Source organism: Epargyreus clarus, unplaced genomic scaffold (assembly GCF_041222505.1).
Source record: "Epargyreus clarus isolate Ecla_fem2 unplaced genomic scaffold, WU_Ecla_fem_2.2 ptg000032l, whole genome shotgun sequence".
NCBI lineage: Eukaryota > Metazoa > Arthropoda > Insecta > Lepidoptera > Hesperiidae > Epargyreus > Epargyreus clarus.
In genome coordinates, this window is record NW_027332237.1 from 6,370,489 (window position 1) to 6,397,192 (window position 26,704).

General features: G+C 36.0%; 1 protein-coding gene across 1 annotated transcript in view; it reads right to left on the bottom strand.

Annotated features, from left to right (window-relative positions):
- LOC140755173 (zwei Ig domain protein zig-8) overlaps positions 1-26,704 on the bottom strand; it is a 191,412-nt gene that overhangs the window by 20,471 nt on the left and 144,237 nt on the right. The window contains exons 3-5 of the mRNA XM_073090384.1: positions 8,777-8,910; positions 5,002-5,079; positions 4,492-4,624 (exon numbers count right to left, since the gene is read on the bottom strand). Of these exons, the coding sequence (XP_072946485.1) occupies positions 4,492-4,624; positions 5,002-5,079; positions 8,777-8,910 (345 nt within the window). The remainder of the gene's footprint in view (positions 1-4,491; positions 4,625-5,001; positions 5,080-8,776; positions 8,911-26,704) is intronic.

A 26,704-nucleotide genomic window follows, 5' to 3' on the forward strand; every position in this document is an offset into this window, starting at 1 on the left:
CATAATTTGGCATATTTTCGTTTTTGTAATATTCTTAAATGAAATTAAAACCGGGAAGCTCAACGTACTAAGCTAAGCATAGTAACATAACGATATAATTTTATATATTTTTTATAATATTGAGTAACAAACGAGCGTGCAGTCCACCTGATGGTAAATGGCTACTGCCGCCCATGAACATCAGTAATCAACCCCAGAAAGGATTAAATATTCCTACCTCAGGTCGGCCACAGATGCGCCGCTACTCCTGAGGACTAAGCTGGAACGCCTCGGAAATGTATGTCTCCCTTACCACACCCTTCAAAACGGAACACAGCAGCGCCTAACACTGCTGTTATTAGGCAGAAATAGGTATAGCGGTGGTGCCGCCGGAGTCGAACCACAAAGGGTTCTACCATATTTCTATTGTGCGTATAGCCTTTTCAATATTTCACATAACACGATCATATAAATGTTTCGCCACCTCGGATCATTTCCCAGTTAAAACGGTTGTTTTGTATAAAATTATTCGTATTTATTTCCACAAATCAGTATCGAAAACGTACATGTGTGACAAATGCTAAAGGCGTTAAAATTTTATTATTAAAAATATGTTTTTGTTGTTTACAATGTATTTTTCTTCGTTGCGAGTTGTACTTTGAAAAAGCTTCTTAATCTTATTAATTATTATGTTATAACATTACACAAATGTACTTTAAGTAGGTACGAACCTTAAAACTTGTGAAAATTCGAGGACATTACTTAGTTAATAACTGCGGTTTATTATGTAAGTTATGAAACGCTCCATTTCAAACAATATATCTTATTGGCGTCTATTCCACTGAATTACTATATTTATTACAAAAAAGATTTATTGCGGGCAGATAAATAATTCTAATTAATGACTCCCCACGGGGCTGTTCTCTCAAAACATTAATAATCTCAGTGAGCGAACGCACTTTGTTCAACGAAATTGCCGGAAAGTTATAAACGTACAGAGAAAATATTCTTTTTTTTTCCTTTTTCTCAGAAAAAACGTTTCTTGTTTAGATATTAAAAATGAGAAAACTCCTATTAAATGCCTCATCTTGGATCCAAGGGCTCATATACGCGAAATAAAAGGCGTATTGTAGTATTAAAAAGCCAATTTTTATTTTTTGGCAAAAGCTTGTACTCCGCAATTTCTTCTCGTTATATCTTCCATGGCTTTCATTTTATTTTATGGGGGGTTTTGACCTTATACTTCAATTAGTCTTGCTTATTTCTAAATGCAATATTTACAATTTGATTTTATTTTTCAGATTTATGAGACTGACGACCCGATGGGAGTGAGGTCACCAAGCCATTATAGATTTTTATACACTTTTACGCATATATCAACTAAATTTGTATAAATTCTTTGAGATAAAATACCTAAAATATGCATTTATCGTTATGTGTAATTCTATTAGGTATCTTAAATTAAGGCTATGGGTTTTGTTTCGAAGTCAAAGATGCAAGCATTTTTCAAAACCACCAAATTTGGAAATTAATGTTATGTTATAAAAGTACATAGTCGATGTTAATTTATAATCAGGTTAATTAATATTAGTTTGTGTGCGAAATCTTTGTTTCACTTTCAAATGTTTTTAATTAGTTACCAAAATACATTAATTACTAACTCCAGATATGTAAGAAGTTATACCTAAGTTCGGTTATATTAGCATCCCTAAGGACTGACTTTGAACCTTACTTGATACGTTAACTCTATCTGTTTATTAATTCAGGTCAAAACAGTAGCGCGATATGACATTTGCATAAATTACAATATAGTATGAATTATTTCACGCTATGATTTTGATAGTGGCTAAACAATATTTTTAAACATCATTACGGATGAGAGTCATGAAAAAACCCTCAATCTTTTCATACAATATTACAATAGAAAATGAAATATACATACATATTGTATATATACAACTATTATTATTTGATTAAATCAAACTGGTAGTCAAATTGAATACCCAGTTTTTCCCAAAATTTAATATAAAACAAAGATAATTGAACTCATTATAAATTTCGGATACAATTCACATTATGGAATAACATACTGATCAATTTAATAATTAAAATCATTTAATTTATTCGTTTCAAGTTTTAATACAAACAGCTTTTGTCATTTTAAACAAATTATATTTTTCCAATTTCACGAAAATCCACAATAGATTTCGCAAGTATAACGCCTGTGAACTCTGAAATCTGACCTGCTAAATGTAATAAAGGTGAAGCGTCTATAATCACTCCAACTTGTTCCCATTAATTAAGAGGATCGTAGTCACGTTCCAACAAAAAAGTTCCAGTGCAGTTACAAACTCTTATCTATCTAATATTATCAAAATGTAACTGAAAGTTGTTAACTGCATTCTTTTGTAATTCATAAAAAGCGTCAGAATTTAAATCATCATAAAAATGGGATATTTCAGGTAATGTATCTGTAATTATTTTCTTTTTAATTGTACTTTTACTTAAAAGTTGACTCAGTAATAGCAGCACTAAAAGGTTTGACCAAAGATTTGTCGAAATGTCGACATAGTCAAAAAATTGGATAAATTGGTTATTAATAACGCTATAAGTATTAAGTAGCAATCGTTTAAGTTAATATTGATAAACAGTAATTAAAGTGACATAATGATATTTTGGAAAATGCAGCACACATCGTTGACATTTAATTGAGAATTGTTGACTTTCCAACAACAAAGAGGAAAACACAAAATATCCATTTCTGCGAAGCTTTAAACGTAGCTCAATTAATGATATGGATCACAGAGACTCGAATATAACCGATCGAATATTCACCTGCAGTAATTAGAACCGTATCGATGTCGAATGAAGAATGGAATAATATAAAAATGTTCGGTGAAAATTTGGCAATTATAGTAATTGGATTGTAATTTTACCGCATTTTTAAAGGAAATTTTAGTATTTATATTAATACTCTTATTGGATTCGATAAAGAATATAAAGGAAAATTCGAATTAGGGAAGATCTTCATCATTCATTAATTAAAACCTATTTTGACTAATATGTAGATAATGTGACTAGTGTGAAAATATTTATAGCATGTGGCTAAACATGTAGGACAATCTACAATTAATTATAAATTATTAGTATCAGATTCCATAAAAATATGGATTTTATTAAAAATAAGCCTTTTGATTTGTCGTAAACAATTAATTACTTCCGGGAGTTCTCATAAACTACACTATCAGGTAACTATTATTATGCGGGGTGTTTTATCTTCAAAAATGACGCCGACTTTTTCGCAAAAGATCTATCATACGTATTTCACATTAAAATTTGGAAAGAGATAATAGCATATGAAGAAGCAGATCACAAAGTAGAAATTTTTGAACAAAAGGAATACAGTTCGATAGTAGACGGATAATTCGGGAACCAAACGATGAGCTCACGAAAGCTTACAGTTCGGATAAAGAGGACGTAGAATCGTTTTATTCGTGTAATGTCCGACCATTAATTAGTACCTGACTCCAGTAAGGCACGTTCAATTCAAACTAGATACTGGTTGCACTTTCCAACAGTAAAATGGGTAAAAAACGGATACTGACGATACCGTCTTTCCCGTTATAAGTTGAGTTGTGAATTTCCTTTTGTTAAAATTGTCAGATAATAAAAGAAAAAATGTTGAGTTCTTTCTTCTGTGGATTTTATTACTGAAAACCGCATTCTTATCATTTTAAACTAAAAAAATATTGCTTTCGGATAGGAGAAACACTAGTCTTCTTATTCATGTCTTGTTTATTTTTTTATCAATTTCTCTTGATTGAGTATAGTATATCCAAAAACAGCATAGTATCGGTCGAATTAGTAGTCTCAATCATCATGTGATACGAAACGATGATCTAAATTATGAATGTTACTTACCCTGATAAAGTATCTACAACCACACCCTTACGTCATGTCTAAATGCTTGATTTATTGTTACACTGATTTCAATTTCAACTCACTGACATTACAAATTAAGTAAAATCAGCAATATGAGAAAGTGGTAGAACCCTTTGTGGTTCGACTCCGGCGGCACCACCGCCACACCTATTTCTGCGTAATAACAGCAGTGTTAGGCGCTGCTGTGTTCCGTTTTGAAGGGTGTGGTAGGGGAGAAATACTTTTCCGAGGCGTTCCAGCTTAGTCCTCAGGGGTAGCGGCGCATCTGTGGCCGACCTCAGGTAGGAATATCTAATCCTATCTAGGGATGATTACAGATGTCCATGGGCGGCAGTAGCCACTAACCATCAGGTGGACTGCATACTCGTCTCCTACTCTTATATTATAAAAATAATATATATAACGAGACACCGAAATGACAAAAGTCGCATTTTTATGGGTACCACATCTCAGTAGATGTATACGTAACAAAGTGTTGACAAACAAAAAAATATCACAGAAACACAAAACGATAAAAACGAAACATGATACACGAGCACTTAAGGGTATAAAATATCTGGTTACTCTCACCGACAACATTGAGTTGGAAGGCCAGGGACATCTTGGGTTCCGTGTTCACTTGACACTCGTAGATTCCGGCGTCGCGTTCTTGTGGAAACTTGATCTGTAACGTCCAGTTCTCCGACTTGTCTGGTCGTATTACCTGGGGATAAACAGTTTAGTAGTTTGAGAAGAGCTTGAGAAGAGAAATGCCAGTGACGGTAAAAGTTAGTAGTTAGTAGTTTGGTATGAAAACAATATATTTTGTAGGATTTGTATGATATTACTAATATAAGAAATAAACAAAAATATAGTATTGAAAATGATGGTTTAATAATAAGCAGTAGTTTTTATTCGATCTGCGCCTAACATTGATGGTTCCATTAAAATACAAGTTAATAGATTTTTTTTGGAATGGTTATGTCCAGAAATAAAACCAAATGTCACTCGAAGTTCTTATGCATTGAAAATTAAGTTCGCAAGTTCACTTAATACAAAAGATATCAAACAACATCTAGTAAGAAGATATTAGAAACTTACCTGAAACCTCTGATCTGAAGTATATGTTAATATTCCAGCTGTTAAGATGTGGAGGTCTCTTTTCCTTATCCATGAGACCTGCAACAAAAATGTCCAGTTTCAATACCAAACATATATTTCCATCTTAGTCTTAGTCAGTTCCATCTTAGTTCTATACAGTAGCAACGAATCTGTAGCTGATCATCTGGGGTTGTTTATTGATGTCCGTGGAAGGCAGCATTCGTAACTGCTTTCCACGGACATCCTCAGGTGCAATCAGGACAGAATCAGGTGCTCGTTTCCTTATCCCATCATAATAGTGTGAAATAAACTAAGAATACATAATTTGAAATTAAAGTAACTTGAAATTCTCAATGGTTATCCCCAATGACGTTTAGGAAAATGATCATGATTATGAATGATCGAGGTCGTTGCAACGCATATTATAGTAATAATTAAATATATTTTTATTGACCTTTGTTGTATTTTTTTCTTTTGTTTCAAGTTTCATTTTTTGTATTTTTTATAGATTTTTGTATATCTCTATTATGTCATGTGTGTTGCAATTATCCGAATAAAATGTTTCTTTCTTTCTTTCTTTCTTTATTATCACTAACTGCAAACTACTTTCTGGCTGGAAAAATTGATAAGCCAATAGCTTTCCATTCGGCAAAGTTAGAACAGCTGTATGAAGTGGAAGCAATTTTAGCAATTTGATATGCTCTGAAGGAAAGATGGTAAAAAAGACACAGCAAAGACTTGTAGAGATGGGTCACGTCGAAGTATCGTAATACATATTGGTTAAAAAATAAAGTTACAAATAAATTATGATGTTACTAAAGCTGGTTAAGTTACTCTTACTACTAATTGAAGACTAAACTGAAGCGCTTTTTAACACGCTTTTATTAACTTGGGTTGTATGTATGTAACTATGTAACGGAATCGATTTGAGCGCTTTTCGAAAACTGATAAATGGAGCATCCCACGCTTTTTTCACAATTATTCTATTTACTGTCCCTTAATTGATTCCTAGATTGAAAATTATTTTCTACTTTTTAGTTGATTTTATCATAAAAGCGTGTTTTTAGTTTTTTAAACTATATTTATTACATCACAAGATCACTCTTAGGCCCAATACTAAATTAAATGTATCTACACTAAAAATTATCTGTGTGTGTAACTGTATATAGGCGGTGATGTATGTAGGTGTCATCCCAGGTAAAGCTCGATTGTTCAACATTTTACAATTATCTCAAGTTTCTTAGATTAGTTCGTTTCCGACCACACTCTAATTGGTTGATTTCTACTCGATTTACATTTGACACATTAGTTTTTCTTAGTTGTCACATGATTATTATATGATCCATTAAATATCCATTGAAAAAACTATTCCACGATACCTTTCCCATCCCTATTCCCGCCCCTCCGTTCAATGAGGTTGAAGTTTCAACCTCACGGCTCAGTGGGTAAAAAGTGTTGTCAATAGAGCCTTCAATAAGAATCTCTAAAAGAAAAGTGCTCAATTTTGATGCTCTCGACTTTTTAGATTAATTTCAAGTGTCAGATTTTCATTTTTCGTGTTATTTAAATGGTAATTTTGAAAGTTCGCGATCCATCAGGAACCTGAATTTTTATTAATAAATGTGGCAGTTTATTTTAATACGAGGAAAGAGATGAATACACAAATTTTAGATTTTCAGAGTTTTATGAGGACCCACGTGAGACAGCTGTGTGAGATTGTAACGGCCTGCCATGCAGCAGGTTCCGGGTTTGATTCTCGGCTAGGCAAAAATTCTCGTGTCACAGTGTTAGTTACCGTACTCCTCCGAAACGGCTTAACCGATTTTCACCAAATTTTATATGCATATTCAGTAGGTCTGAGAATCGGCTACTATCTATTTTTCATACCCCTAAGTGATAAGGGTTGTTCACCCTTAACATTTTTTCGGGTCAGCTAGTAATGATCTAATATTCTACTCAGGGTGTGGGTACTTTTTGTAATTGTCTTTTTGTGTCCATGACATATGCAATAGACGACCAATTTAAGATATGTCTATTACGTGTATATATAATGGCATATTTATGGTGTCGTAAAACAAATATCGGGGTGTACAGAATTAGTTTCAAAATGAAATAAGTACACGTGGAATGGATATCTGGCAAACGGTTTATTAATTATGAAAACTTTGTAAGTAGATTCGGTGTGTCTACGAATTTAATCAGAATAAATCAAATCGTTTCATTACCCTCTTGATTTACGAGAGCGTTATTGTATTTTTAGAGTAGAAAAGGTTTAATAATAGATAAAATACCTTTTGACCTTTTGGGCTTTAAATTATTTTCAAAATAAGAAGGTTACAAAACATAGGCTACGTACTGAGCATACTAATGTAGATTTCTAAAATTGTAGAGATTTCTCGCGTTAGAGGTTAATTACCTACTCGTATGTGTCATGATATCATAACTTTAAAAAATTGGTATTGCTAAAAATGGAGATCAGAAATCAGTTGATAGTTGATATACAATAGCCACTAACTCCCATGGACATTGGATATCTATAATCATGGCTATACAATGCCAATCCTAGGGCATGAAATGCCTCGATAAAACTCTATTCGCTTCTCCACAGTTTATCAAACCAGAAACAATCTTTACACCGAGAACAATAAAAAGAAGTCTTTTAAAATTTGTAAAATAAATTTAGCGAACAAAATAAGTCACCAAAATAAGCCAACCAAAATAAGTTAACAAAATTCTAGTATCTGTTGCATCCAATCACTAATGCGAGTGATTAATCAATCAGCCGATCCTAAATCCGGCGGTAACAGGTAGATTGTTACATTTGAGCGCGCGATTAATTTGAGCTGGATTGATTAATATTGAAACCCCGATGCGCACAATTTGGGTTACCCTAATACACATTGAAGGTGGTTCGACTCCAGAGGCATCACCGCCACGCCTATTTCTGCTTAATAACAGCGCTGTTAAGTGATTTTTTTATATATTTGAGCCTAACGATAAAGCAGACGTGCTACCTGATGGAAAGTAGTTAACGTCGCCTATGGACATTTGCAACACCAGAGGAGCTGCCAATGCATCACCAGTTTTGAAGGAGCGCTCTGATTGCACCTTTTTAAAGAGCCCCATGTCATAGCGCTCCGGGAATGCCTCAGGAGGAAGTTCATTCCACATGTTGCATGTCCGTGGCAAGAACGTGTCAAGCAAGCAAGTGGCGTGGCACGTGGCAAGAATGTCGGCGAGTGTTGCTGTGTTGAAGGAAGTAAGGGTACTTATGTTCCCACATGGTCTTCTTGTGTAACAACGCAAATATGGCCGAATTCAAGTAGGACTCTTATCTTATTTGAGGTTGATTACAGATGTAAATTATGGCAGTAGCTACTTACCGTCAGATGCATAACGCATCTGGTAACACTTTACATACTTTCCAGCTTAGGCCTCAGGAGTAGCGGCGCACCTGTGGCCGACTCGAGGTAGGAATATCTAATCCTATCTGGGGTTGATTACAGATGTCCATAGGCGGCCACTTACCATCAGGTGGACTGCATATTCGTCTGCTACTCCCATATTATATATAAAAAAAACTTGACATGATTTTTAATACTATGATTACTATCATAAGGCAAAAGTACCTACAATATAAGGCATTACTTCTACAGCCGAACTATGTGAGGTTGTTGCACCGATATAACTTCACGAAAAATACTACTTTTATCGCATTAAGGTAGACCCTTTCTCGTCTAGTCGTATCTTCAAAAGTTTATATAGTAGTACTCACGGCTTTATCCCCGAGCTGTTCAACCCTACAATGCAGGAATGCGGTCTGTCCGACCACAGTCGTCACGTTACGAGGCACGTTGTATTCAAAGTACGGGAACGACCCCACACTATCTTCTCCGTAATGCGCTGTACCTGTAACAAAAGAAAAAAATAGTCAAAGGTCATTCATAACATTTTGTAATCTATAAGATTGGAGTAAGAAGAACTATGGATCAGTGACGTAATGACGAAAGAATTGAAGTAAGTGAAGTTCATATATCAAATAGTAATTGCGGGCTGTTGAGGTTCAATTGATTTGAAATATCATTGTTAACCTTGAATCTATCAATCTTCGCAATCTATGTCTCTGAAAATAAAGATCTAATAATTAAAATGTTACTGTGCGATCATAATTACGATAAAAGTAAATTAAATTAATTAATCCACATGAATGATAAAAAAGGTCTTTACATTCATTTTTTTATTTATTTATCAGTTTATTCTGTCCCATTAACAATTCTTTCAATAATCCTTTCTAATTCTCATAAATGTACTTTTCTACTCCTTCTCTATTTTGTCTGTTAATTTTCCTCGTCTTTTTTACTATCTTATAAATTATCTGAAAAGGTCAGCTGTTAGAAAATCATAACATTATTCAGAACAGCATAAAGTATTTATTTTGTACTATTTTTAGTAAATAAAGAATAAATTTTAGCTGAATAAAAGACACATAAATATTATATAATGACCTAAAGCTCATAAAAATACAACAAAGATTCGAAAGGTCCGCCATAAGATAAAAGTACAGATACTAAAAAATCTATAGAATTCGACGCTAAAAGATAAAATATGATCAAAATAAAAGGGTAAAGTAAAGCCCTAGTAAAATTTATTTTAGTACTAAAACACATCTGCGAAGTCGTTTCTCTAGTGATATTAGAAAAAGTTTTTGGTATGTCTCTGTAGTAATCACGTTAACGGTTTAGTTAATGTGATTGAATATACCTTTTTATATGTTTGCTATGCTTCAAACCTTCATATAAAAGTTTAGGGTGTTTGTTTACGATAGTTATTAAAGAAAATAAGCTTATTTTCTCTAAGAGTTCAGAAGTTCAGTTCTGAATATTGATTGATTTGATTGATTGATTGAAACTTGATTACTAATGAATGTAGTAGGTAGAAAGACATCTACACGAGCCATTCTAGCTTTGCCCTCAAATATCAGGAACACACGAAGGTCGACCTTAGATACACGTCATATTAGGTAACTAGTCACTTACGAGTAGGTACTAGTCACATATATTATATCTATAGGTAGCAGTAATAATTTACCATCTAATGAAGAGGCACTACTAAGTATGTAATAAGTAGCCTTGATGTTTACTTATTTGTTACTTCAATTTTATTTAAAAAAATAAATATTATGTGCATATTTTGTTGCCTACATTGTTTCCATTCATGTGCGTGATTTGCAGTGACCTCGCGTGTTTTTATGTTAATCCACGCCCACAATTCTAATTTATATCAGTATATTGCTATACCAAGGGTCGGAAATTAATTTTAAATGGGGTCCGAATGATTAAAATATCTTAATCCAGAGTCCATAAAAATGACACTTGTGTTTCATAGAATTTAATATAAGCCTAAAGTAGATAATCTAATTTTGTATCTGCCTTCCGGCAATTGCCGAATTCTGATTTATAGTGATAAATAAAAAAGTATCTGCCAAATTCAAAATACTGTGTTCAGCATCAAAATACCAAAACAAATATGAAAAATAAAATATTTGGTCTTCCCATGAATAAACTATATATAGCGCATTAGTAGTGACAAAACATACCCTCACAGAAAAGGAAAACCACTAAAAAACCTGGCAGATGCGTAAACTTCCTATAAGTATACCGTCCTACTATTTCAACCCAAATACATAAACAATGAAAATGCTTTCAGGAAGGTAAATCTGATCCCATGCATGTTTACAAACCTACTTTCGGGTTAATGTTTTTTGGAATTCTGTTTGTCGCTAAGCCCAAATAGAATCGCAAATGGCACAATTAGCGTAAACAAAGGTGAGTTGATTAAGAAATTATTCCGGGACGGGCAACATCTGAGCTCCTAATGTGGGTTCCTGGATTCCCTTAATTTTGCGACCGGGTCCCTCCGACCCCTTTTACGCAGAGCAAAGTTTGACGCAGAATTAGGGTTGATATTTTTGTTGTTTTTGCTGTTGAATTTTTTTTTTTATTTTTTTTTTTTTATAATTTGGGAGTAGCAGACGAGCATGCAGTCCACCTGATGGTAAGTGGCTACTGCCGCCCATGGACATCTGTAATCAACCCCAGATAGGACCAGAAATTCCTACCTGAGGTCGGCAATAGATGCGCCGCCAGATACCCCTGAGGACTAAGCTGGAACGCCTCGGAAAAGTATGTCTCCCTTACCACACCCTTCAAAACGGAACACAGCAGCGCTTAACATTGCTGTTATTAGGCAGAAATAGGTGTGGCGGTGGTGCCGCCGGAGCCGAACCTCAAAGGGTTCTACCACCTTTTAATTACGAAGTGTTGGTTGTTCAGTTGTTAATTACAGGAGTTTAGTGTTTTGTGAGTGACTTCTATGCATGTGACGCGAATTTTGATGGTTGTGGTTCGCTTCCACCACCACCGCCACACCTAATTCTGTCTAATAACAGCAGTGTTAAGTACTGTATTCTGGTTTGACGCATGTGGTAAGAGTAACTTATTCGAGGCTTTCCAACTTAGTCATCATGGTTAAATGCATCTGTTGCGAATTTCATGTAGGAGTTTAATCTTATCGAGGGTTGATTACGGATATCCATTGGAGGAGGTAGCCAGGTATTGTTATTTTTATTTTATTTTATTTTATTTTACAATTTTTGGGAAACTTACAGCTAAATACAATTGTACATAGATTAAAAGGGAAGAATAGGTACATAAAGGCCAATAACAAGTTTCCACTGATAGTATACAAAATATTAACCCAAAAAGAAACAAGACGTAAATGGACACGTGCACAGAGAAAAAAAAAGTAGTAATAGACACTAGTACAATAAATATCGGAAATATAGGTGTATATGTTATATTGGCAATAAACAAGTAGGTGAAACTGTATATAATAATAAGGTATTTACCTATTACAGAGAAAAAAAAGGCATATACAGCAACAAAATAAAAAAATGAAATAAAAAAAAAAAATAAACAAAAACATGCTATGAACTACAGTTACTCGGACTCATCAGTTCCAAAGAACTGTGCGGCCATTAGTCGCTTAAGTTGACCACTTGTGGTATTAAATAAATCTATATCAAGATTTTTAGCGAGTTCATTGAGAAACCTGCACGCTCGAGACAGATAGCAATTACGACAATAATTGGTTCGGGCTGTGGGAATGTATAGTGAAAATGGTCTTCTAATATCTCTAATATCTTCTATTGTCCGCGTAAAACTGCTAGTCCGTTATGAATATAGAAATGAATCGCGTCGTCATAGCAAATTGTATGACTATCTCCTCGCAACAACTTCAGAGCGGACTACCAGCTTGGCGATGACTATACCATTAGGACTGCTCGCTTGCTACTTTAATTTAATAAAAAGTTGCGTTAGATCAGTCAGTTGTTCGGTTGTTAATTACTGGAGTTTTAGTATCGTGAGTGGCATGTACGCAGGTGGATGAATTAACAAGGCGTGGAAGTGACATGTAAATGGGATTTGGGATCTGCAAGCCATTACTCTGTCCCATGTTTGCGTTGTCGACTTTTAGGAAAAATGTTCTGTTGAAATGTGAAGCAATCTTGTTTAATTTGTTTTTTCATTGTTTGGTAAATGTTTAAATTTATTGTTAAGTATAGAATCTACACATTATGTATAGTCCGCGTAAAACTACTAGTCCGCTCTGAATATGCGACTAAAAGGGGGCTTCTGGGGTTACGGGTGACAAGACTGGCTCGAACTGTCCAGCCAGCGGCCCCGGGAAGGACGGCGGTAAGTGTGGTCGCATACCGTCGTACGCATCAGACGGCGTGGGGAGCGCCAAGCTCACCTGGGCGGAGCTCGACGGGGCATCGCGCTAAGAGGGCTCCAGTTGCGTTCCTTTGGAGATCCTGGAGCCCTCTATGAAGCGCCGAGGACGGCCACCGGGGCGGTTTTAGTGCGTCACACATAACCCTGTGTCGCTCTCACGACATCGGGTACCTTTTGAAGGTTTCCCCTTGTAAACAAAAGAAAACAAGGCCTCCTAATTGAGACTAATCTTTTGGTCATCGGTTCATCTAATCAGGTGTTCTAAAATATACTTACTCATTTACTTTTGACTTACGTAAATACGTAAATATATTTAAATATACTGTAGTGTCGTGCTACATCAAGTCATTCTATTCATATGTAGTCTATCAACAGAGGCGTATACTGTTTCTTTTGAGCATTTCTTTAGCTTAATAGCTAGGGAGGAGAGTGCATCTTTCAGGACTCAGACTAGACGCCCAGACGTATTGTGTTAGGGTATTAGACTTGAGCGACGGTATTGTGCCATAGAGGGGCTGCAAGTATTGTGTAGTACAGGTGTTAGTAAGGATGTCTAGATTCTGCGGGATTTTAATGTTTAGGATGTTCTAGATTTCTGGAACAAACTCGGAGTCAGTTGTTAATATACTATGTTGCCTACACAGACCTGTATTTCTTTTTTACCCAAACAGGTCTGTAAAAAATAAAATAGGGGGATTCATTTTAATGTTATTGCGTTAAAAATGCCAAAACTGTACACTTACCTTGTAATTTACAAACAGCGCCCCTAGCGGATTGTGTCAGAACTTGGAAATTGTATGGGCCAATACGTAAACAAATACCAAAACTGTAATATTTGTCAAAACGTAAAAACTCATGGTAAGGGTACTGTACGTATTACAATATCAGAAGAGATGTGATTGCTCTAGCAACAAATATGAACTAAATTAAATAGTAAAATAATTTTACTGTCAAAGTGAAATAAAAATATTAGAAATTTTAATCCACCTTTATAATACCACTTTATAATAATTTTCAGTACGAAAATATTGACATGTTTATAAAATATCGAATCCAGAACTTAGCAACACTTTATTATTAAAATAATATTTTTATTAAAATCACTGAGAATTGCTGAGAGGCAGAAGGAGCCTATGTTTTAATGGTAAGTAAAAATAAAAAAATATGAAACAAAAACTATATTACGCTGTTAACCTCGACTGAAAGATTATTAACCTTGCGTAGAAACCGTTATATTAGAATTCCTTTTAACATCCGCAAAATGAATAATTGAAATCATACATTTTTATTACACTCTATTCAGTACAAATGTATCTTACGAGCAGAATTTTCTCGCCATGAAAACTAAATCTGACGCAATAGATTTAGGCCGCGAGCACACGTTTTACTTTTATATCGCCGACAATATATAAAAAAATAACAAACAAAATACAACCGACTTCTATGTCACTACAAAATAAATAAAATTGAAATAAATGTTGGTTTAGTACATAGTTCTGAAGTTAGTTAAGTATGTTTTGTTTGCGCATCACTCAATGGGTACCGCGAAAGGATATGGTCGCGATGACTAAAATCTACCTACGTTTTTATATTATAGGAGAGTAGCAGACAAGCATGGAGTCCACCTGCTGGTAAGTAACTAGTGCCGCTCATGGGCTATAGATGTCCATCCCCGTCAGATAAACCACAGATAGAATTAGATATACACCACATATATACAACACACCTATTTCTGCTTAACAATAGCATTGTCAAGCTTCTTTGTTTTGTGCTCCGAAAGTTTCAGTTCGGTGGATACAACCTACAACAATATCAAGGTGGTAGAACCCTTTGTGGTTCGACTCCGGCGGTACCACCGCCACACCTATTTCTACCTAATAACAGCAGTGTTAGGCGCTGCTGTGTTCCGGTTAAAAGGATGTGGTAAGGGAGACAGACTTTTCCGAGGCGTTCCAGGTTAGTCCTCAGGGGTGGCGGCACATCTGTGGCCGACCTCAGGTAGGAATATCTAATCCTATCTGGGGTTGATTACAGATGTCCATGGGCGGCAGTAGCCACTTACCATCAGGTGGACTGTATGCTCGTCTGCTACTACTATATTATAAAAAAAATAAAATGCAAGATGATGAGAAAACTTCGATAGCGTGATTCAAAATACTTGTGGCGCCTTGGCAAGCAACGGCTAGTTCACAGTACTAAAGCATAATTCTTGGGTATTTATGGAATCTAAAATTAGCAACTAACTACGGTATCGAAATTAAAGATCAAGTGTGCCATGCCCTTAGACTTCGCTAGAAGATTCGAGTCGAGTAGTTATTAATGTAACCAGCTTAACGTTTGAAACCTCACAGGCCAGCCACTTGACCTAACAGCTTTAACCTAAGCCTCTTAAAGTTTTAAAATGAAAGTGTTATTCGCAAGCCAAACGTGGGTGGTGAAGAAATTCACGTGACTATATATTATGTGTTATGCTAAGAAATTGGTTGTATGGGTTTTCTGAGAGAGAATATCATGTCCTATAGCGTGTGGAAAAATTCGACTTCAATCGGGCCTTTAAAGGGGTAGCGAGTTTGAATTCCAGATTTTTCTGATTTACGAACTTTGTCTGATTTACCAATTTTTAAATTACTAACTTTCAAATTATTAATATTGGGTCACTTAAAAGTCTGTTATTTATTTATTTTTTATGATATACGAGTAGACGAGCATGCAGTCCATCTGATAGTGAGTGGTCGACCTCAGGTACGAATCTAATATTATCTAGAGTTAAGTACAGATGTCCATTAGCGACAGTAGCCACTTACCATTGGGTGGACTGCATGCTCGTCTGTTACTCCTATATTAAATAATTTTTTTAAAGAAAAAATCACAGTGGTAGAGGCCTCATCTGGTATTGCGGAATATAACGAGTGAAACTAAATTGCTCCGGACAGTAGGCAATCTGATGTAAGCCTTTGGCCGTATTGCAAAAAATATTTTTATTCAAATTTTTTTTGGTTCTTTTGGAGCAAGTTCTATGGAAATAAATGTAAAACCTTTGAGAACTTTTGGCCGATGTGTTAATTTATAAACATCCTCTACTAAATCTAATCAGCTTTTTTAAGATGATGTAATTTAAAATCAATTTCATTCATATGTGTTTTTTTTTTATAATATAGGAGTAGCAGACGAGTATGCAGTTCAACTGATGGTAAGTGGCTACTGCCGCCCACGGACACCTGTAATCAACCCCAGATGGGATTAGATATTCCAACCTAATGTCGGCCACAGATGCGCCGCTACCCCTGAGGACTAAGCTGGAACGCCTCGTACCACACCCTTCAAAACAGAACACAGCAGCGCTTAACGCTACTGTTATGAGGCAGAAATAGATGTGGCGCAGGTGCCGCCGGAGTCGAATCACAAATTTGAAATATTATCATAACGTTATAATAACGTTGGTCATTGATTCGTTGCTTCTCGTGTGAACTAAACCGGAACGCTACGGATAAGAACCCCCATACCACATCTTTCAAACCAAATTATAGCATCGTTGAATACTGTTGTTATTTAGCAGAAACAGTGGCGATTGTGTCCCAGAGTCGAACCTATCTATCTATCAATTTGAGAAAATAGTTAACTGTTCTATATCGATCTAAAAACGAAATATCGGTAACGTAACCGTTTTCAAATAAAACTGCTATCCAGACAGTAACCGAACTAACCGCAGGGAAGTGCTGTGTGCGGTTACAACACTGATTCTGAATCAAAGCGGTCTATCCCCCGTTTAACAAGATACTTAGTTCAACTGATTGACCTCAATACTGCTAGTGGTGAAGCAACTTGTACGGAGAATTGGATCCAAGATATAGGAACCGTTATTAATGAAAAGTGTTATCATTCTTATATAGTCTCCTACTTTAGATCGGTAACAGATGCGCGACGATTTTGTTTTCTATTATAATTTCTATTTCTATTATAATTGAAGTAGCAGTCTGAAGGCGGTAGAACTCATTTTGGTTCAACTCCGGCGGCACCACAGCCACACCTATTTCTGTCTAATAACAGCAGTGTTAAGTGCTGCTGTGTTCTGGTTTGAAGGGTGAGATAAGGGAGACCGAGGCGTTACAGCTTAGTCCTCAGGAGTAGCGGCGAATCTGTGGCCGATCTCAAGTAAGAATATCTCGTGTGTAAGAGCGTTTTCAGATTATCCGATCCGATATCGGTGTCGGACGACGATAGCCGACATCCGATAGCCGACACCATGTGCTATTTTCACATATTTCCGACAATATCGTTCCGATACGGCCATTTGCTCGATAGCTTAGTGCGGACAGGTCATCATGGCAGACTATAATAGAAAACTTTATTTGCTGTATCTCTTATATTTGAGACGCAAAAAAAGATCTGTTCACAGACAGTATTGGATACATCCTATTGTGGAAGCTAGATATTCAGAGGGAGCATTTTACACTCTTTTTAGCAAGCTACAACACGCACCTAGAAAGTTTTTTAATTACTTTCGTATTCCAATTATTGTCTCGGAGTATTTTATTTTTATATTCCTCGTGAGTTTTATCCCACAAGCATGGTTTAGATTCTACCAGTTCAATTAATGTAATTATATCGTATTTAAATGATGACGACGCCATGATGACAACCAAACTAGTAAACAAGCTCAAAATGGCCGCCGCGCATCGGGCTCTACGCACACAGAGACAATTTAGATACACGTAGAGCACACATACAAACATTATCGCCCGACGGCTCACGGGCGTCCGATGGTGTCGCCAGCATATCGCTGTCGGCTCCGATATCCGATATCGGAACGGACAATGTGAAAGGCAGGTACATGTTTCATACATTTTACTTACCCCGATATCGTATCGGCGTCCGATACCGATATCGGATCGGATAATGTGAAAACGCTCTTACTTCCCTAAATAATAATAGAATGTGAGACCTTAATTAATATTAAGTAATTTACCTCTTTTCTTTTAAGGGACTTCCCTTAAAATTAAGTTAATAAAATTCGGTATTAAAATTTTAAAAAATCTCTTGTTTCACAACAGATATGTCAATTTTAATTATTCGCCTTTGCAAATACAGATATGTTGAATCCAGATACAAAACAAAACGTCAACCCGTCCCCGCCGCTGTCATTTAGCCAAATTGCCTTAAATCGTGAGGTTTACATCTCATTTACCCTGTTTTTACGATTCCAGAGGTGTTTTAAAGAGTTTACCCGTACGTCCAAACTTTGTGTTACCCTACGCATTGTGGTTGTGTACTTAGAATAAATGTTCCAACATTCACGTTACATAGTTTTGAACGCGAACAAAAATAAATTGAACTTTACGTTTGCACTTTTGCAGTCACTGTAGTGAGTTTTGGTATACAGCGAATATTTAAACAAACATTGTAGTACTGTACCTTTTTTTGTTTACGAGTGGGAAACTATCAAAATGTACGCGACGCCGTAGGGCGCCGTAGGAAGGTGGTAGAACTTTTTGTGGTTCGACTCCGGCGGCACCACCGCCACACCTATTTCTACCTAATAACAGCAGTGTTAGGCGCTGCTGTGTTCCGGTTTGAAGGGTGTGGTAAGGGAGACAGACTTCTCCGAGGCGTTCCAGCTTAGTCCTCAGGGGTAGCGGCGCATCTGTGGCCGAACTCAGGTAGGAATATCTAATCCTATCTGGGGTTTGATTACAGATGTCCATGGGCGGCAGTAGCCACTTACCATCAGGTGGACTGCATGCTCGTCTGCTACTCTTATATTATATAAAAAAAAAAAAAAAAAAAAAAAAAAAAAAGGCACCAACGCCGGGTTATGTGAGATGTTTACCGCACTAAAACCCTCTACGGTGGCTATCCTCAACGCTTGATGAAGAACTTCGGATTTTCGACGGAACACAATCGGGGTCTTCCAAGCGCAATGCCCCGATTGGGCTCTGCCATGAGGGAAGTAGTCTAGCGACCACACATACCGCCGTTTTTCCCAGGGTCGTTTGCTGGACGGTTGGAGCTCCCACTCTTGCCACCCGCAACCGATACTGTAGCCCTATTCTAATCCCGGGACTACAGTGCTAGTGTTTCTATGTGATGATCAAATTTTGCAACAGTATTTTAAACCATTTAACCCTAACCAATTAGGTTAAAATTTCTCATACACACATGGTTTAGATGGCAACGCATAATTAGATTAGTGATGGCATACTAAATCCAATATGGCGAATGCTTCAATATGGTGGACCTGTTATTGTTATGCACCTCCATAATATCAGCATCAATTGATAGAATTACGGAGAATAACACGAAAATAAAAAGACGTCGCTAAAAAGCTTTTCTAATAAAAATTAATACAGTTCTTAATTTGTAGCTATGTTTCTAGTACGTTCATTAAAAAAATCTTCTATTTGTACCGCACATCCGTCTACGGATACATCCGCAGTGAGAGATATTTGTTTTTTCGCAGGAAACGTAAATATTTTTGGGATGAAAAACGACCTATAAAATTTCCTACGAAATCCCGTCAAAATATTAGCATACCGCCAAAATTGGTTTACGGTGCCCAAGATTAGCACGTACGGTATGAAAATCAAAAATATTCCCATAATTTAAAATTAGGGTGAATATTTTTTGGCAACGTGAAAATGAGTGTAAAATAATTTTTTATGGTGTGTGAACGATGATATCATTATCATCAAAAAGATGTTTAAAACGAGTTCGATCAAGTTTAACGTGAAGATAATGTTAAAACTTTAAATTTTTTCCACAACATGATATTCCCACAGCACTTTTCATGGTATCAATAACCCACCAAATCGTATACCTTGGTGGTACTACGTTTATGGCCACCTGATGGTAAGAGGCCATCTGTTTTTATCTTTTCTTTTTTTATAATTATACCTAAACGATGAGGCAGACGGGCTGATGGAAAGCAGTCACCGTCACCTATGGATGGATGGATATAGATCAAGTTAAAAGTTCGATAAATTTCACACACACAAAGACGAATATAAATACTCAGGCTCAAAGCTGAAATCTATTTAGCCATAATTCATCCTTTAGACTTCTGGCTGGCGGGGAATCAAACCCAGAACTCCCTGCACGTCATACCTTTTTTATATTATTATATAGGATTAGCAGACGAGAATGCAGTCCACCTGATGGTAAGTGGCTACTGCCGCCCATGGACATCTGTAATCAACCCCAGATAGGATTAGATGGTAGTGATACCGCCGGAGTCGAACCAAAAAGGGTTCGGCCACCTTCTAAAACCTGTATACTGAGCGCTCTGTCTCACAAGTCCTCAAATAGATATATATCTATTTGAGGACTTGTGAGGCAAATTTTCGTGTTAAACTGTCAGTCGTACCACCGAAAAATCATATCTATTGTATTAACTATTTACCAACCGCACACAAAAGCAACATCACCATACATCCGGGCAACATTGAAATTAAACTCGAGTCTAGGAACTCCGGCGACCTATATATCATTACGTAGCTGCGGTACTGCGTGCATTAAGCCTAGCTTGAACGGTACCCAAGGTGCACCTTCGGTACGAAAATAAAAAAAATATGTGCATTATTTAAAAAAATGTCATAATTTTTGGAATCATATACTTAATAATTGACTTTTTTAGTTTAAAAATTAGATCTCGTATTGTTTGAATGCGCCGGTATCCACTAAAAGGAAATTATTTTAACGAGTTCGATAAAGTGTTATGCTAAAATAATCTTCAATTCATGATTATTTTTGTTTATCCGATGTTTATCAAATATTTGTTGTCAAAGATTTTTAAAGTCAAACTGAGGGTGCTACTACCAAAAAATCATATCTACTTATCATATTTCACACACACAAAAGCAACATTGAAATTAAAATCCCCGTAGCAAACAAACAAAGTGACATATATTAACGAGTTAGAATCCTAGGAACTCCGGCGACCTATATATCATTGCGTGGCTGCGGTACCGCGTGCATTAAAACTAGCTTGAATAATCTTGCCTCATTTCGCACCTGCCCACGAAAATAGCGCGCTTCTCACACGAAATAGACGCTATAATTCTACGAATGCTCGCGGTAATGCAAAATGTTTAAGTTTGTTACATATTTCTTGTAAGTTCCATAAGATTTATTTTGTTTGTCAAACATAAATTAATATGTGTTTTTCTATGTAAAACGCGGTATGTACCATATTTACTATGTAACTGGCTCAAAAAGGTTTGAACTTTTGAATATGATAGAATATTTTATAGTCCGACAAAAAACTGCTGTGTACTGGTTTGACGGGTGTGTTAAGGGGGATATGCTGATCCGAGACTATGTGACTTAGTCCTAGGGGTAGCAACAAATCTGTGGCTGACCTTAGGTAGGACTCTAATCTTATCTGGGGTTGATGAGGTAGATGTAGATGATGTTTTCATTCACCAACAGGTGATAAATATTTTTTTCATTTTTTTATAATATGAAGATAACTTTGAAATTGGTGGATGACCTGGGATTTTTACCTAGAATTGAGAGGCTGAATTTCAAACAATAAGTTATTAATGCTACTTTACAATAAATAAAGCTACTAAGTTACTAGTATGCCTAATTTTTAAAGCCAATATATTTAAAGTATATTTTTTAAAAATTTGGTCCTTCGAGCCGGATCGGACACAACCATACCACGGTTTCATACATTTATGATATAATTTTGGTCGTTATTTTGGCGCATTTAATTCCAGCTACGGTAACTAAAGCTTTATAACATGCTTCGTAATGCTGAAACCTCGTTAATAACCGTCAGAATATTTCATGTTGTGTTGTTACGACAGCATACCCTGAAATTGTTCCGGCTATATTTTAATAAGACATATGTATATATATCATATTATTTTTTCTTAATTAAAATAACAGCACTACACAGAAAATCTGAGAGGTGGTACAGCCAGTATACTTCGTCTGAGACCAGCGCTCTTTGAGGGCATGGATGCTGATTAACATTATGAAGCGAATATCTTAGTCCTCGATAGGGTCTATTCACATTACAATGAAGGATTGGGCCACCGCGTTGCCCAAGTGCTTATTGGTAAACTTCATACACTTAAGAGAACTTTTTGACTGCGGACGTCTGCAGGTTCTTCAAAATACTTTCTAATACACATAACTTTGAAAAATTACAGCTTCATGCCTAGAATACAAATCTCAGCCCTCGTAATTGAGAGACTGAGCTTTAACTAATAGGCTATCCCTGATTATGCTGAACTGTACCCTTAGTATGAGTTTTTATGTTTTTACAAAAATGACTGTTTTTGGTATTTGTTTACGTATTCGCTCATACATTTCCAATCAGCGCTCGTAGCGGATTGTATTAGAACTGATTGGAAATACTGATCTTAAGGTTAATAACAGTTAAAATAATGCTATCACAAAAATTATCCCCAAAAACTTCAACCCATTTTACCCCAAAACAATTGTATTATGTGATAGCCCCGTTGATTATTGTCCGTAATAGAAATTTTATAAAAAAACTAAACCGGATTTTTCTGGCGGAAAAATGCAAAGATTTTTTGTTACAATTCCATTCCGTTGAATAACATTTGTACAGGGAATTCAGTTCCGTTTTCAACGTAGCTAGCGTTGTACTACATGGCACTGTAATACTTATTTTGTTTTATATTTTATTTTATTGTCCTAACTTTCCAAAGTGGTAGAATTCTCTGTTGTTCGATTCCGTCGCCACCACCGCTTTACCTATGTCTTTGGAATTACTGCAATTTTAAGCGCTGTTGTGTTCCGTACCCTTACCATGAGTTTTCAAAACATCCCCGGTTTTATGTTACGTTCACTCAATCCATTATTATTGATTACTATTGAGTTTGCTTCAGTAGACTGAGTAAACGTAACAATATATAAGTGATCAAGTCTTTCTGTCTGCCTCACATGTTCGCAAATGAGAGAGACAAATCATAAAGCGCCATTTTGTCAACTTAGACATTTAATGTTACGTTACTGACACTATAGTTCTGATACATTCCGCTAGGGGCGCTGATTGAAATTTGTAAGGCCCGTTTGAAACATTCACCCTGTATACTTTACTACACGCATAAAAATGCATTGAAGTTCCAACGGCTATGTAAACCGCTCAGGTAGTTGGGATTCTTTCAAAATTCCTTTTCGAAATGAGTACATGTATGTCGCCTCCGGTGGGAATTATTCCCGCTCACAACTTTGAGCTAAAAACAAGGACATCCTAGTTAAGTTCTTTTACTTTAAACAGGCTGCAACCGTTTTACGCCGTCCCTCTGCTGGGTACAGGGTTTTCTTGATATATTTTTTATAATATTTAAGTTGCAACTCGAATATATCCGATGGTAAGTGGATACTGCGCATGGTCTTCTGTAATCAACCCCCGATAAGACTAGATTCCTACATGAGGTTGGCAACAGATGCGTTACTACGCCTTGTATAGGTATACCATACTCTTGAAAACGGAATACAGCAGCGCTTGACACTGTTGTTATTAGGCAGAAATCTAAAAGACTGATCTTTTTGAACATATTATTGTTATTAGGAACCTTATTACTAAGACTTCGCTGTCAATACGTCTGTCACAGGGCTCTCATCAACAACAACAAATACTGAAAATAAAATAAAGTTGAATATTAAAGGGGGTCTCCATACAACAAACCAGTATTTTGAAGCCGGTAACTGTTAAACCGTAGGTCTTGTAACTAAATATTGTTGAAATAATAAAATAGGTAAAAAATAATGAACATTGATCGTACGGAAGCTTCCATGTTCGAGGTCACTCATACTTGTCGAATTATTATTCGTCAAGTATAAGTTAAAGAACTATTGTCGTAACTTTATTAACTCTCGCTAAATAGACACAAATACACATACTTTAGAAAAAGCCAACTACAACTAAGTTTCTTATAACGGAAAGTTTTAAATCGATACTTCATCGTCATCATCAACCCATTACTGTACCACTGTTGAATGAGAAGGATTAGACCATAATCCACCGCGCTGGCCATGTGCGAATTGGTAGACTTTACATACTGTTGAAAACTTTTTTTTTAAGATTTCTCAGATATGCAGGTTTCCTCACGATGTTTTCTTCCGTTTAAATAAGGGATTATTAATTTGTAATACGCACATGACTTCGAAAAATCAGAGTTCCTTGTGCGTGCCTGGGATTTGAACCTCGGACCCCTCGATCAAGTGCCGAGTTTCTTAAGCACTAGGCTATCACTGCTTTAAAAGTATTATGAGGCAGAAATCGAAAAGGCTGGTCTTTTTGAACACATCCTTTTAAAATATGAACACCACGGAAGTATTGGCGTAACTTCATTAATTCTCGCTAAAAAGACACAAATACACATACTTTAGAACAAGCCAACTACAACTAAGTTTCTTATAACGGAAAGTTTTAAATCGATACTTGGGTCTCAGGAAATAATTAATCTTCTTAAGAAGCTTCTGAAAGTTTTGAAGATTCCACTTACAGGCAAGGTAAAGCTGTTTACTGTACTAAGTTGAAGTCTTTAATTATTTATTTAAGAGCTTTTTATTAGAGTTCTGTACCTAAAGGGTAAAATAGAACTTTATTACTAAGCCTCCGCTGTATGTTTGTCTGCTCGTCTGTCCGTCTGTCACAAGGCTTTATATCACGAACCGTAATAGACACTTGAATATTACTGAGTATGTATAAGAGTGGTCGTTATAACAAATACTAAAAATAAAAAGCCTTGTTAATAAATGGCGGTCGCCTTATTTTCAGCATTTCTGGCTTTAACAATTAAACCGTAATAGGTAGACTTCAAATTTTTACAATGCATTTACTTTTATGGCTGCGATGATAACAAATATTAAATATCCTCTCTAATTTATGTTATCTTAGTACCTGAACGGGTACATTTTAACATCGTGTGAAATATTGAATTTAAATCACTACTAAATATAATTTATCAGCACATATATAAATCGCACTGAATATATATGAAACTGAAACACTTGTGTGAATGTAACACCAGTGTTTCAGTGCACACTAGAAATATGTGGATAAATAAGGGATAAATACTATGAATATGAAAACAGTGAACAGAGGTGATGATGGTGCGAACTTGCGCGACTAATAGAGATTCTATTTCTATTTTGTTGGTAGCTTTTGTTTCGAGACTGCAACCGCAGCAACTTCATACTGTAACTTTCGTGTGACGAATCTTAAAATTTCACTCTCATCATTTTTTCATAACGCGCCTAAACTTCAAAAATAGTGGTACATAACCCTCTCTTCGTGAATTCGACTCTCACTATTTCTGTCACATTGTATATAGATACATTCAGTTCTGACGTCATCACGCCCATGTCAAGTTATGTCGGGCAGGTTATACATTGTTTATTCATATTCTTACTTTGCTAAAACCTATTTGTATATGTTACTTCGTGTAACTGCGAGTCTTTCGCTAAATAACTAACTAACATAAACTTAAGTTATAGTCGCAGGTGCGTTTCGTTTTAGTTACCGTCCGCTAAGAATATTACTGCTTGTGCATAAAAGGTAAATAAAAGCGGATACTTAAAAGTTGGCTTGCGGCGCCACTGCTACATTTGTTTCTAACTTCCTTTGTGTCAGCCGCTATATAACGCTACTATGTTCTGGTTTCAAGAAATTCTAGAATTTTCCATCTAACTCCTTAACAGTAGGAACTCATCTTTGGTCAGTTTTAGGTAACCTTTGAATTTGCTATATATTAAACCGGTTACAAATTTATTCTATTACAAATTTGAGACTAATCTAACTAAGGTGTATAACAACTAGCGAGCTTCATTCTCACCTGGTCGTAGCCTATTAGAGCAGCAAGCTCAGAGGACTCCGGTTACATTCCTTTGGAGATACCGGAGTTTTCTACCCCTTATCAACAAAAATTGTTGACGAGGTGTATAACCACTAATACTTAACTAGTATAACTATTTAAGGTGTGTTAAATGTATTCTGGTTAGAAGAATGTTGTAAGGTTTATATACTTATCCGAGGCTTTCCAACATAGTCCAAAGGGGGAGCATCGCGCCTGTAGCCGACCTCAGGTAGGATTTTGATATTACTTGGGGTTGATTACAGATGTCCATGGGCGGCAGTGGCCACTTACCATCAACTTGACTGCATGCTTCTTATTATAAAAGCGAAATAATACGTTTACAAACAAACTTTCTCAATAAAACAGAAATACACCGTTCTATAGAAATCCAAAATAACTTATATTTTACGTCACAACCGTCACATACATAAATCAACGTATTTATAAACCGTGTTTCAACCCGACAAGAAACAAATTTCCCAAGTAAACGTTTAACTTTGTTACCCGCGATACATTTTGCCGTACTTAATTTTCTCTGTTCTAATTAATTTGATTAAGGAACAGCGTAATTATTAATGGTTTGCTAATATAGAGTAACGGCTAGGGGCTGTGACATCCCTTCAGGGTGGATTTAGGTCACAGGGTACGTAAATTAAAAATATACTTTGTGCGTTATATCGTAATATGAATATACAAATTGAATAACCCTTAAAGGAAATCATCATCATCATCATCATCAAGTCATTATTGTTCCACTGCTGGGCACGGGTCTCCTCTCAGAATGAGAAGGATTAGGCCATAGTCCACCGCGCTGGCCAAGTGCGTATTGGTAGGCTTCATATACCTTTGAGATTTTTTTAAAATAAATCTCTCAGGTTTAATACCCACAAAGCTTTGAAAAGTCCGAGGTATGGATTTGACCCTCGGACCCCTCAATCAACAGGCCGACTTTCTTAACCACTAGGCTATCACTAATTACTTGTAAACTAAGTATATCTTAGTTCATAATATGCTAACAACTCTTAATTGAGAGCCACCCATGTCGGCCTTATTAAATCTAACTCAGCTGCA